This window comes from Lampetra planeri, chromosome 4, assembly GCF_965212315.1.
Source record: "Lampetra planeri chromosome 4, kcLamPlan1.2.h2, whole genome shotgun sequence".
Classification (NCBI taxonomy): Eukaryota; Metazoa; Chordata; class Hyperoartia; order Petromyzontiformes; family Petromyzontidae; genus Lampetra; species Lampetra planeri.
The window spans coordinates 5,119,152-5,133,059 of record NC_136110.1 but is presented as its reverse complement, the minus strand read 5'-3'; the positions used below and the strand labels follow the sequence as shown (position 1 = coordinate 5,133,059).

Below are 13,908 nucleotides of genomic sequence, written 5' to 3'. Positions count from 1 at the left end.
AAATGTAACCCAGCATTGGGGCTTCGCGTCATAGCGGGTCAGAGGTAAGAATCCCAAACGCATCGCCACCTCTCACACAACGCAACACACACCAATGGTAACAATTGCAACCTCTCGCGTGTCAAGATGAATACGAGTCCAATTAATCCGGTGAAAGTTAAATTTCGATTTAAAGCTTTCGTGACTGCAGGGATTCATCTTCTTGGTTCTTTCGGTAAAGTCACGTAGAAGGGAAATAATACAATAATAAAAATAAAACATAATAAAATAATTCTCACGACGTTTCGGCCACAACGCAAGCAGCCGTACTCAGGTGAAGAACAGGTCTGTCTACCGGTGAAAGTTGTAACGCCAGTGGGCGGAGTCGGGCGGGGGTGGGCGGAGTCGGGCGGGGGTGGGCGGAGTCGGGTGGGGTGGGCGGAGTCTGACGGGGTGGGCGGAGTCGGGCGGGGGTGGGCGGAGTCGGGCGGAGGTGGGCGGAGTCGGGTGGGGTGGGCGGAGTCTGACGGGGTGGGCGGAGTCGGGGGGGGGCGGAGTCGGAGGGGGGTGGGCGGAGTCTGGTGGGGTGGGCGGAGTCTGGTGGGGTGGGCGGAGTCTGTGGGGGTGGGCGGGTCACTTTCTCGTGTCACTCCTCCCACTACCACCGCAACTTGGTGACGCAGTAGCGGCGACTTCGTCAAATTGTGCTGCGCGTCAAGTGTTCGCCAACTTGACAAGTCCGACGATTATGGCAGCGGCGAGAAGAAACGCAAAGGTCGTCATCGTCGGCTGCGGCATCGCCGGCATCGCCGCGGCCGAGAAGTTGCTGAGATTCGGCTTCACGGACCTCATCATCGTTGAGGCCACGGGTCGTGCTGGAGGTCGCATTCACAGCACCAACTTTGGTAACAGTTCGTTCACGTGCACACCCCACCCCCCACACACACTCACACGCATGATGTATATATTCTTTCGGTAAAGTCACATAGGTAGAAAAATAAAATAAACAATATATCACGACGTCTTCAGGTGGAAACAATAATCGAGCAGTTGAACTGCTGAACCAGGAAGAAGACAGCATAATGCCCTGTTGACCCGCGGATCATTGGTCATCTATTTTAAACTACAAATTCAACGAAACTTTTATTTAAAACATTTTTTACACCAGGTAAGACCCACAGAGTTTACAGTACTGTATAGGTTTTTTTTTGCAGAAGCGACCTGGTCATACAATGACAGCTTTAACGAAGTGGCTTATCGTGTGTGGATATGTATAACAAGCGGCTAAATACTCTGATGATGTGTCTCAATGTGGAGGCGGGAGGGGGGAGAAACAAACCGAGAGGACCTGGAGAAAAATCCACGCGACCACGGGGAGAGAGAGACACGCAAACTCCCAAATATACAGCAGCAGGCACCAGGGTCGGCATTAAACCCACGACCACCTGTATACCAGGCGAGGTAGTCAATACTCTTAGGTTTTTGTTCGGTAAAGTCACGTAGGTAAAAAATAATAAAATAGTAATGAATGAAAATAAATCATGTATTATTTTATAATTAAAAAGAATAATATAATAAATGAAAATGAATTATATTAGTTTATTATAAAAAATTATAATAAACGAAAGTAAATAATGTATTATTAGCTTATTATTAAAAATAATAAAAGAATAATAAATTAAAAGAAATAATGTATTCTTTTTTTATTATTTAAAATAATAAAATAATAATAAATGAAAATGCATCATTTTAATTTTATTTTCCTTCGTGACTTTACCGAAAAAAACCTAAGAGTAAGAATCCTTGCAGTCACGAAAGCTTTAAATCGAGAGGTAGTCAATATTTCGCCGCCGTTACTTATAGGACCAGTATTGTAATGGTTTAAAAAAATCGGTCAAATGTGCATTAAGGGGGAAAAACATGCTTAAGTGGAGGCGTTAATTGATGGGAGGTACTGCGGTGCAGTAATTCTAACTCGCAATTAGAACAAATTAAACCGGATTTCTTCCAATCTCAGATGATCGGGTTTAATATAAAAAGACAATTAATCCCGATTGTAAAAAACCCGACTGTGCCACCCTTGGGGAAATAAAGCTGTGGTCTCGTGCTAGCTTGCTAGCGTCTGACCCACCTGCCCACCCACCCCCCTCCAATTCTGTTGCCCCGAAGTTACAGAAGTTTTTGCAAATTTGTCCTCGCCACACACCGGATTATAAGACGCACCGCACCCGACTTTGGATTAAAAATACAGGGGGGGGGGGTGGATGCGCCTTATTGTCTGGAGAATACGTCTCAAAATTCGAAGAATGTTACGTTAAAGTGTTGTGTGTTATGCGTTCATGAGTTACATTTTTATTTAAAGCTTTCGTGACTGCAGGGATTAATATTCTTGGTTCTTTCGGTAAAGTCACGTAGAAGGGAAATAATAAAATAATAAAAATATAAAACAACATTCTCACGACGTTTCGACTGCAACACAAGCAATCGTCATCGGGTGTGAAAAATAATTATGGCTGTGTTTTTCACACATGATGATGATTTCTTGTGTTGCAGTTGAAACGTAAGAATTTTATTGTTTTATTTTTTTATTTTATTGTTTTTTATTCTTTTTATTTTATTGTTTACCTTCTACGTGACTTTACCGAAAGAACCAAGAATACGTTCATAAGTTGTTTTTGTTACCGTGTATGGACAATGCATTATATCATTTTATACAATGTTTTAAAATGAGTTGTTCTGAAAGCAGTTGGATTGACTTTTGTATATATCCCCAAGCTTGATAGAGCATACGTTACATTTGTCACGCTGTCAATCACAAACTTTCATCAAGACTGACCACAAAATTAACATTGCCATTAATTTATCTACACATACTGTGGGATAAACGTTTATATAGTACCTGTACACGTACATTTATTGTAAAAGTATTAGATACAAGTAATGATGTCCGATATTTTTATCAATTGTTTTGTGTGTATGGACGTTATATGATGACATTTTAGTGATTGATTGAACAATTTATCTTAAGATATTTTTAATCAGTGCAATTAATTCGTAAAGTGTTACTCATTAGATGGGGAAAATAACTATGACATTGCACTGAGCCTATGGAAAGAAATATACATTTATGTTTGTTTTTGATATCGGCATAATATAAAGATACTGCCAAATCTTTAAAGCTAAGCAGGTTTGAGCAAGTATAATTGCTTGGATGAATGTCCACCATGGGTGACAAGTTGTTTTAGGCTGCTGGACAACACAGCAGAGAATAATGCAGCAACACATTCCTGCGGAGGGAGCTGGTAGGAACGTTGGGTTGCTCGGTCAATGGCCAGGGTCAACGGCGGCGTGGTGTATTCCGCAAATATGCCCGACTGTGAGGGCGGGCACAAGCCGACGTGAGTAGGTTAAACGTTGAGCTTTATAAGGGCACCACGGGGTGACCAGCCCCTCCCCACCCAGCCCCACCCCTCCCACCCCCCACCCAGCCCCACCCTCCCCACCCAGCCCCTCCCCACCCTCCCCTCCCCACCCAGCCCCTCCCCACCCAGCCCCTCCCCACCCTCCCCTCCCCACCCAGCCCCTCCCTGTACGACGGACGGACACAATAATCCCATGTGGGCTGGTGTAACACGAAGGTTCCTACCAGTAAAATCCACTATAGTATATACAATGTACAGTACTACGACATTCATATATACTGCACGCATCTATGAACTTCGCCTTCACCAACACTAAGTGACCAGCGGATTGACAAAGTGGCCGTGCATTTACCAAACTGATTTAATGAATGTGAATAATCAGGAAGCGATCTGTACATGTTCAGTAATGTGCACTTGGAATTCTAAATCATGGGTCCAATACTGCACTCCTTGTGTGCACACACAAGTGTGAGGAAGCTTTCATACAAAAGTCTAAATTATAATGATTAAGGTCAAATATCAATTACGTACACGGTAATGTTCATCCATCTCTTCCCTCTGTTCCAGGCCCAGTATTGGCCTGGGGTTAACCTCTTTCCTGCCTTAGACCCCAGGTGTAGTATCTCTTTAGACGTTGGTATTTTGTGTGCCCTGTTTTTTTATTCTCATTTTCTCTGTTTGGACGTATTGGACTGTGTTAACAGAGTAGCTAATGTATGCTTATAAATTCAAATGCAATGTGCACCAATGCATTCAACTCCATCTTTTCAAGGTTGATCATAATGTACCGTACAAACAGTACCGATGGTGTTTGAATATAAATTGAGTTTACAGACATTGAAAGTTATTTCCTGAAATGATCTAAATCAGCATACACGAATGCAAATACTGTACTTTAAAATCAAATCCAAGTAGATTTTTAAATAAGGTAGAGTTTTCTGTCTTGATTTGAAGTTTTCGTGACTGCAGGAATCCATACTCTTTGGTTCTTTCGGTAAAGTCACGTAGTGTGAAATGTAGTTGGCTGTATGCCAGTTCAAATGCATTGAAATGTCCTCTTGCACTTGTGTACCAAGTTCACTGATTTAGTGCATCAATAATCTAATCTCTCACCAAAGGTTAGGAGCAGTTCCCCAGGTCTGACAACACATTGGTTGCAGATAACATTTTTTAATTGCATCTTGTGATGCAGTGGGTGAACTGTTGGTTGTTTGTAAGTTACAACATGCAGCCAAATATGTCTACAAGAATCCCAGTAAAGATAGATGAGGCTGAGTAAAACATTTACTAATTAAAATAATTGCTTGACATCTGAGCATCTGTTTCACAAACCTGCATGTGTTGCCATTTCCAAAGCGGAATATTAACACGCACAGGCACAACAGGGTTTTTGAGAATACAGTGCATCCATGAAGGTCTTGGTTTGTCTTTGGCACAGTTCAATTTGATATATTAAGGACATTCAACAAATACTATATGACCATGCCTCAGACCAAATCGCCTGGAATGCACCCAATTTCATCAGATCTCGTAAGTTAAGTAAGGTTGAACCTAGTACTTCGACAAGAGACGACCATGCCTTACAGATGCTATAGGCTGCTGAGCTACTTAGTGTGCAGAAGAGGACAGTACAGACCAATTTATTGTTGTACTATACCTCAGTGGAACTTCAATGATTCCCATCTGCATCAACACAAATACCAGTGTGGTGAAGTATGGTCAAATAACTCCCATGATCCACATGAAATGGAGATGCCATCATCCAGAAATGGATGGAAAAAAGGCCTGAACTTGCAAAACCATACCTTCAGCACATTTGCTAAACATACTTCTAGTGTTTGCCAGTTTAACAGAAAATGATCAAAGTCCAGGTTATGCCCATATTATCACTTGGATGTGATATGTACCAGTGGTGTACAAACAAGTAGTGTTGAATACTAACAGCTCGTTGTTATTTGCATGTGCAGGCAAAGGCATTTTTGAGATCGGTGCAAACTGGATTCATGGTCCCTGCATGGAAAATGCTGTATTCCGTGTGGCCAAGAACCATGGACTTCTGGACCAGAATGCCCTGCTGGAAGAGAATCAGCTCGTGGTGGTTGAGGGAAGGCTTCCACCTGGCGAGAGCGAGTTTCGCTTTCCAGGGGGTCAGCAACTTGATGAGAAGATGATTGAGAGCTGCGAATCCCTTTACGCTGAAATCCTGCAACGCAGCAAGGCTTTCTTCCAGAGCGGAGAGCCTCTCCCCAAAGGCATTAAAAGCATAGGGGGTTTTGTAAAAGCAGAGGTAGGGTATATACCACATATATATGTGAATGACACAAACGCATTTTGAGAGTTGTAATATCAAAAGTGGGCCTAGGCATGCACACACAGTAATGTATTTTTCAATAAAACATTTTTCTGCTCACTCACTTTAATGCATTCTATCATAAGCCATTTTTGTATCCACTACTGAATGAGGGCCTCCCTACACCATTATGATTATTCACAGTTAAGGCTACTATTTTGGCAAAGAGGTCAAGGAAATAGTGCATTTTATAAAGTCTGTGAAATATTGGAAATGGCTGTAGAAACACTTTAAATTAGCATGTCCTATATTGATGTTATGTCCTGACCAAGCTCACTTTCCATTAAACATTATTCTCTAGACAAGTGCTTCGAAATAAGTGTTTATCTCACTTTGTTTACTTAAAAAATGTCAGTACCTGTTGGATCACCTTGAACAACATTTGTATGTACTCTATGAGATCTCTTTTACCAGTGGCAAAATATAGTAGTAGGTTTTTAAAGGTGTCAGTTTTGTACCAGTTTAAAAGGGTAAAAACCTACTACAACATTTGTATGTGTTTGTTACGTTGCAGCTCGTTGAAGCATTGAAGAACGAACCGCCAGAGGAGCGAGCCATCAAGTTGGCAGTGATGAGCGAGAAGCTAAAGTTGGAGTGCGGCATCACGGGTTCGCACAGCATGGACGACGTGGACCTGCGGGCGTTCGGAGAGTACCATGTCCTCCCAGGCCTTGACTGCACATTGCCAAGGTTATTTCATTGCATGTGTAATTCAATATTGCTTGTATTAATTTTAAGTTGGCCTACCCAGTCTGTCGGTGCTGGGGGTTGTATGACCATGCTTTACGCTGGTTAGTAGGTCAGTGTGGTTTGGTGGAGGAGGGGACATAACAGAATTGCTGATTAATATATCTTGAAAATAATACGTAGACATTTTTTTAATCCATTACCGGATGAAGCCCTACCCACACCATGTCAGTTGTGAAGGGTCCAAGTTGGTTTCAGATCCACTCGCCACAGAGCTGTGGCCGGAAATAAAACTCGAGTCGCAGAGTTCATATAACGGTATATGCCACTGATACTCCTAAATCTCAAAGTAAGCAACATCAGAAATATAACTTATGAGGAAACGTGTAAGAAATTTCAAAATTTCAGTCAATTATTGCCACCAATTATTTGCACACATTTATTGCTAAACAAATGTATTATTTTCATGAGGTCTTGCTTTATTACGTGGGTAGTTATGGTGATGATCCTAATTTGCATTGTGGTCATTATTGGCAGGGGTTACCAGTCACTGACAGACAAAATGATGAACATGGTGCCTCTGGGATGCATCATGTTAAATACACCTGTGGTCTGCATTCACTGGCAACTGGAGCCCCAGAAGACGGACGGGAATACAAGACATCACTCGGTCTGCGTAGAGTGCGAGGGGGGAGACAAGCTATACGCCGATCACGTACTAGTCACCATACCTCTAGGTAATTGACACAAGAAAATGTCACCTGTACATTGTAGAGCTGCGACAATTAATCGATTAAGTCCACTGATCGACTTAATTTAATTTATTATGTCTTTAAAATTCGCGCCACGCCACATCCTGCCTCCCGAAGGCAGGAAACCCCCTCCAAGCCACGGCGAGCGTGAGTATTTTTTTCCCCCAACTATTTTCACGTGATCCTATTTGTCGATTTATCGAACCGATAAGAGTAGTCAATTATTTAGAAAATCAGATATGTCGGCTTGAATAAAATGCAATGCAACTTTTGAGTTAAAAAGACACTAGCTTAAACATACCCAATTACATGGATCCACATTTTTCACATACTTGCGTAGTGGGTTCTAACCAGGCACACACCAAGTCTTGGAGGCAACACTTTTATTTACTGACACAACTTGAACCATTAACACAACCAAGAACTACTCAACGTTCCAAGGTTAACTATGTACATTCCGGGCAACTATGTACTACGTAAGGTGGTAGCCACCGTTCCTAACCACCTAACCACTTGAACGGAATCACTATATGGTTGAACCAGAACAGCCGACACGCCGTCTGGTCGTCGTGTGCGGAGACCGAAGAGCGAGGATCGAAGAAGGCGGCTTCATTCCCGGGTCGAACAGCCCCGCTCCCTCTCGGGACTTTGCGGAGGCTCTGGGTCAAAATCACGTGGCCCGCTCACCCCCTTCTGGAGGTCCCCGTGCCCCCTCGTCCGGTCACGTGCTCTCGCGGGTCACGCAGACTGTCATGTCCTGACCCAACCTCCGTGACATCCGGAACCTGCTCTTTAGTGAGCCTCTAGGTGTAGTACACCCACTGGGGCCATAGAACGGCTCATTTATGTCGCTACACTTGTAATAAAACCACACACGCTATCTAAATGAACAATTTCCTCGTGTTGGTACGATTGATTAAATCGGGTAAATAAAAACATTTAAACGATTAATTGGCATTCATTTTAAAATGGTGGGTACCAGGAATTAGTTCTCTAGAATGTGGGAAATGGCTCACCACCCTAGCTTCATCAGCAGCAGCCAAGGTCAATCCACTGCTGTATAAAAAGCTACCTAAACCACCACCATTTCTTGTGCTACTGTGATGCAACAGTCCACCTATCACCTGCACACGAGCTAATTTCACCCCGACTCAAGGCACGTAAAACACACTTTGAACGTTGTGTGCAGTTAAATATTTAAAGCAAACGACATGCAGATTATATGATTCGCTTTCATTAAATTAGTCAAAGCAATAATCGATGTTTTAAGTCAACAGTTGCAATTCTTGTTTTTCTATTGCAGGCTACCTAAAGAAACACCACACCATGCTCTTCAAACCGCAACTTCCTGCTGAGAAAGTCAGAGCTGTTCAGAAACTTGGCTTTTGTACCAACAATAAGATCTTCATGGAATTCGAGAAGCCCTTCTGGAATCCCAGCTGCAAGTTGATTGAGCTGGTGTGGCCAGATGAGTCGCCTTTCAAGAAGAGGAAGGAAGCCTTTCGGGCCGAGTGGCAGCGCAAGATATTTGGCATTCAAGTTCTGCATCCGCCTGAGAGGTCGGTGCCCATTCAGAGGCGATTGAAATTGTTTCATGACAGCTGTTTATGCAGTCTTCTAAATGTGGCACGTTTCAATTTGTGAAGTTCACTTAATTAGACGTGTTTCCCTGGGCAGGTATTTTACTCCTTGCAACAGATGGCTATCTTCTTTAGCTCCAGCTCATAAACCTTTTCTTGTCTTCCTTTCGCAACCCAACTACCTCGTGACATTAAAAACTGGGTTTTTTTCAGCATGTGCTACTCTGATGGCACCGTGATGCCAAAATTGCTTCTCTTTTTATAGGTTTGGTCACGTTCTGTGTGGATGGATTGCTGGCAAGGAGTCAGAGTTCATGGAAACCCTAACGGAATCTGAAGTGAGGCAGAGGATGCTTGAATTGCTGAGGAACTTCACAGGTGACTGACGTTTACAATCGCACCATCTGAAATGTTTCCATGGACGAGCTCCGATGTGACGTATAAAGTTGACACGATATATGACCCCTTTGGTTATTCACCGACAGGCAATCCCAATATCCCAGCTCCCAAGAGGATGCTGATTTCAAGATGGAACAGTCACCCTTACACACTGGGCTCCTACACCTACACAGCACTTGGTTCCTCCGGTGACGACATTGACAACCTGTCGCAACCTCTGCCCTCCAGTCAGCAGCGTGGTGTACAGGTATAGCACGTGTTCTTTAATTCAGAAGCCTTACCGCACATTACAGTTCAGGGATTTGGCTTTGAAATAGCACCAAATCACTCTCAATGCATTCGATCTCAGCAGGGCTTGAAAGCTAAGCTGGGTTGGGAGGCCTGGCTAGTGCTTTGGTGGGAGACTGCCTATGTGTTCTGAGCTGTGAGAGGTGGCTCAGAAATGGCATAACAGCATGTTTCTTGAATAAATGTGGAGCTTTGAGTCTCACTCCCTCATGCATGGGTTTTCCTGCTGTCACAAACCAAACACTAATTGATGGGATTGTTGAAATATTCCAATGCATGACCCTCCTGAGAAAATAATCTTGAGACTTTGTGAGACTTTCCTAATGGATAAAATGAAGAGCATTATATTATCATACAAATATTGTTTTAAAATAGTCATGCTTATCTGGCAAAAAGGCAGCAAAATCAACATACAAAACATGTGAAAATTGAAACCTTCACTATGCTTGACACTGAATTTGGTCATTGTAAGACGATTAACCATCAAGTTTTTCACATGTTGATATGTGCATAGTTGGTGTTTTGAGATATTTAGCTTTTTTTCACCAGTCATACAGCATAAGATAATTGTGGAAAAAGATAAAACAAATAGTAACACTTGCATTTTTTACTCCTTTTTTATTTTTCCTTTTACCACCATAGATCGTTCATTTACCGTGCTTCTGTTTCACCGAGCTTTCGTAACGACAAAGCAACGCGTTTTGTGCACAATGAATGTAGGACACTTATCTGCTTTCTTCTACGTCTCTGCAGCCGCTGCAGGTGATGTTCGCTGGGGAAGCAACGCATCGGCAGTTTTACTCCACCACGCATGGTGCCCTGGAGAGCGGCTGGCGAGAAGCTGATCGACTAATCAAACACTACAGCACCAGCAACAGCAGGCACTTGTCGAATTCGAAACTGTGAGATTTCCTACGCGAAGGTTTTACGCTGAAATATTAATACCCCAGGCAGCGTAAACAAATGTTGTGCATTTTCGGGTTGTGCCGTGCGTTGTTTGGCATTATCCGAAAACGCATCGGAGTGCTGTACAGCATAGATGTGGAAACCTATGCAGTGAGGGTGAAAACTAAAATGCTTATCTCGAAGTGTTTTCGATTTTTGTAAAAAGGATATTCTACAAAATCTTTCCACAATTTTTTGAGAGATTGAAATAGTAATTGAAATAGTAGAAACTATAGTGTGATTAAAACTCTCCATTGCCTCCGTTGTCATTTGCAAGCAAGCAATGGAAATGTTGAAATAAACACGGATTGAATACGCAAATATTATTGCATGCATATACCCATATGGATTCAGTTTCCCATGGCAAATAAATGCATAATATAGGTAAACAAAAGACTGTAGTACACTATGGGCTTCATGTTACACATTGCCTATGTCATGTCAATCCACTGCTGGATGAACGCCTCCCATACCTGCCGCCATCTCCCGCGATCATTGTGTCGTGGCATAGAATAATGGCGTAGCAGCATAGCGCTGGCTGCTAGCAGAGAAGGGGATCTGCGGCTTACGGCAGGCCTGACGTCAGCAGGCCACGTGACACACCAGAGGGGGATCTAGGGGAAAGGTCACAGAAGGGGCGCACCAAGAACTCGCTGGTAGGTTCTAGAAAGGGGGCGTGGCCAGGGGCGGAGCCCGGCCTCGCTGAGAGTAAAAGAAGGGCCCCTGTAGGGGACCTCGGAGCTGTAGTGTGGAGTGGGATCCCCGTGGTGCTGCTGAAGTCTTCGTCACCGTTCTTCTCGTCATCGTCTCCATCTTCACCAACTCGGGGCGTCACCAGTCAGGCAGCCTACCAACTGTCTGAGTAACGTCGCCGACAATAGACGGACGAATTATAAAGTGTTAACTCCGATGGTGCTTGTTAATAAGGAAGTGCCTCCAACTCTTACAGTCTCCGAGTTAGCCGCTACAAATGTAACAGTCCTTCCAGCATCTGCACATTAGCTGATTTTATCGCTCTTATCTAATGTCCTTAATGCCACTAAGGGTGCCCTTTTAAATGTGTGAAATGAGATATGGCATAAAGCGCTTTCAGATGCCCAAGAATAAAGGCTGCTCAATCGTCATCATTCTAACAACGAATGGGTATGATTTACAGGAAATTATGGAAGAATCCAATGCAGAAGGCTGCTAAGTTGGGTTCAAGATATTTGAGTGGATCAAAACTTATTCACGAGAAGAAAATACTGTAACTATTGGGAGGGCACAACGTGAAAATAACCCAGTACAGTAGGTATAGCTAGGACGATTATTGACACTGATCAAAGTAAAACAGTAGAGGTGAGCAGCGAGTGCAGGAGTTGGCACTTTTAGAAAAAAAGGAATGTTATAACAAGCATCAGACATGTGCCAAATAAACAAAAAACATTAAAATTGGTGCATAGCCCGTTGAGAAATTCGTTGTAAAACATTGACACTTGACAAAGAAAATTAAGGAAATCATTAATCTGATGCATATCGTCAAATTACTGATTACAATTTTTGATTTCAACGAGTGTGTAAAGTTCTGATGATTGTGTTGTTTCTGGCATTTTATGATTAAAAAGTCTCCAACAAAATGTTTAATGAAACGTATTTTTTGTCACATCCTTAAAATAAGCACATGTTAGACCACATGCATGCTAAAATCCTTATGATGTTTTCAGCATTTCCTTATACCCTGAGAAAACTTTTATACCCTGAGAAAATTAAATCAAGCAGCAATTATTCTTCACGAAATTACCAACACGTATTTTGCTTCCAATTAATACTTTTAACCAGGTTGAAACACCGCTTTGCCTTAATTAAATTTGTTTGAAATGAGTATTATTTTCAAACATCACGCATTGTTATTTCTCTCTGCTGCTGTCAAGCAGAAGCAGAGTGGTCACAATTCAGTCGCGAAGCACGATAATGCGCAATAATTTTCACGTAAAATGTTTAATACACTGCATTTTTGTTCATTTTAAAGCAAAACAACAGCATAAAATATGCCTAATCTGAACAAATAAAATAGTTATTTAATGAAAAAGGCAGCATAAAAAATGTCACATTACACAACAGGTTATTAAAATAAAAAAGGTTAATATTAACCTGTCAAATGAAACAACACATTGTTAATTTGGATAATCTGGATTAAAAAACTATTAAAATGTCATCATAGAAAAAGATAACTTACACAACAGGTACATTTTACTCCAATATTTATGAGCCTTGGGATGCTGCCCTGGTGTAACGGCTTGCAATCTGGATTTGCAATCCAGAGCTTGCTGGTCAGATCTCCCGGCCTGGCAGTTGAGACAATGGGCGGGATTCTTCAATGCCCCGTGGTCTCTGTCCAGCCAACAGTATAAATAGATGCAGCACAGTCGATCGGCAGGGAGTGTGTGATGGGGTAAAGTGCGGATACGTCCACCTCTTCCAAGACATTTGGCCTGCGTGGACGAGAAGGCCAAATACCGTCTACAAAGGTTATCGAACTCTCTCCAGTAGAAGCTGTAATTTATTATATCTCGCTGAGATGCATATTTGTATTTTTCTGAGATGGCATCAAAAGGCTGGCAAGCGTCCGGCAAACGCATTTTGCTATGTCTGTGGCCAATTTATCAAGACGAGCGAAAAAGTACTCTTTGGAAGCATCTGCTAAGATGTGTGAAGCCGACAAGGCATATTTCGGCATGCCTGTCGGGGATCAGGACAAACCCTTGGGCACCTCATTTCACCTTCGAGCAATGCAAAACAACTCTGGAAGGTAAGGTGGACAATTGTTGCTCGGAATGTTGTTATAAAATGTATTACAATTTTTTTTATTGTAAAAGTTTTTAATTTAAAAATGTTTTACAATTTTAAATGTTATTGAAAAAAATTATCATGAAAAATGTTGCGAGAATCTCTTACACATTAGTCATGGGTGAAATAAATGTATTTTTGTAGGAAGGTACAGAGGGGAAAAGAGGGCCATGAAGTTTGCTATCCGAAAAATTTGTCGGGAACCCGCTGACCACTCAAGCAACTGCTACTTCTGAATGTTGGACCCTTCCAAACGTCGAACTGGCACGAATGCACCTGCTATCACACCTTCATCCATCGCCCCGGTGCCACACTTCCATGAGCTCCCCGTACCCACTCCTCCGGAGAGAGAGCAGTTGTATTTAGAAGAGAGCGGCAAGTCAGAGAGCGAGGAAGACGAAGATCCAGATGACAATTTCAGAGGTGGAGCTGAGGAGAGAAACCCAAACTACCCCAACCAAAAAGACATCAACGACTTGATCAGAGACCTTGGTCTCACCAAGTCTAATGCCGAGCTTTTGACTTCAACGTTCAAGCGGTGGAACTTGTTGGATAAAAGTGTGCAAGTCGAAGATCAGAGGAAGCGTCACCAACTTTTTTGCAGCTTCTTCACCAGTCAAGATGGGCTCTGCTTCTGCCACAAATGTGACCAGTCTGTTCGAGGCAATCAGAATCGCCTG

General features: G+C 42.6%; 1 protein-coding gene across 1 annotated transcript; it reads left to right on the top strand.

Annotated features, from left to right (window-relative positions):
- The first annotated feature begins 627 nt into the window (after positions 1-627).
- Positions 628-12,018, top strand: PAOX (polyamine oxidase). Its single transcript, XM_078593104.1, has 8 exons — positions 628-884; positions 5,369-5,688; positions 6,266-6,441; positions 6,976-7,175; positions 8,494-8,749; positions 9,036-9,148; positions 9,256-9,416; positions 10,211-12,018. Exons 1-8 carry the CDS (start codon positions 728-730, stop codon positions 10,361-10,363), a joined length of 1,536 nt encoding a protein of 511 aa, XP_078449230.1. The 5' UTR covers positions 628-727; the 3' UTR covers positions 10,364-12,018.
- The last annotated feature ends 1,890 nt before the right edge of the window (positions 12,019-13,908 follow it).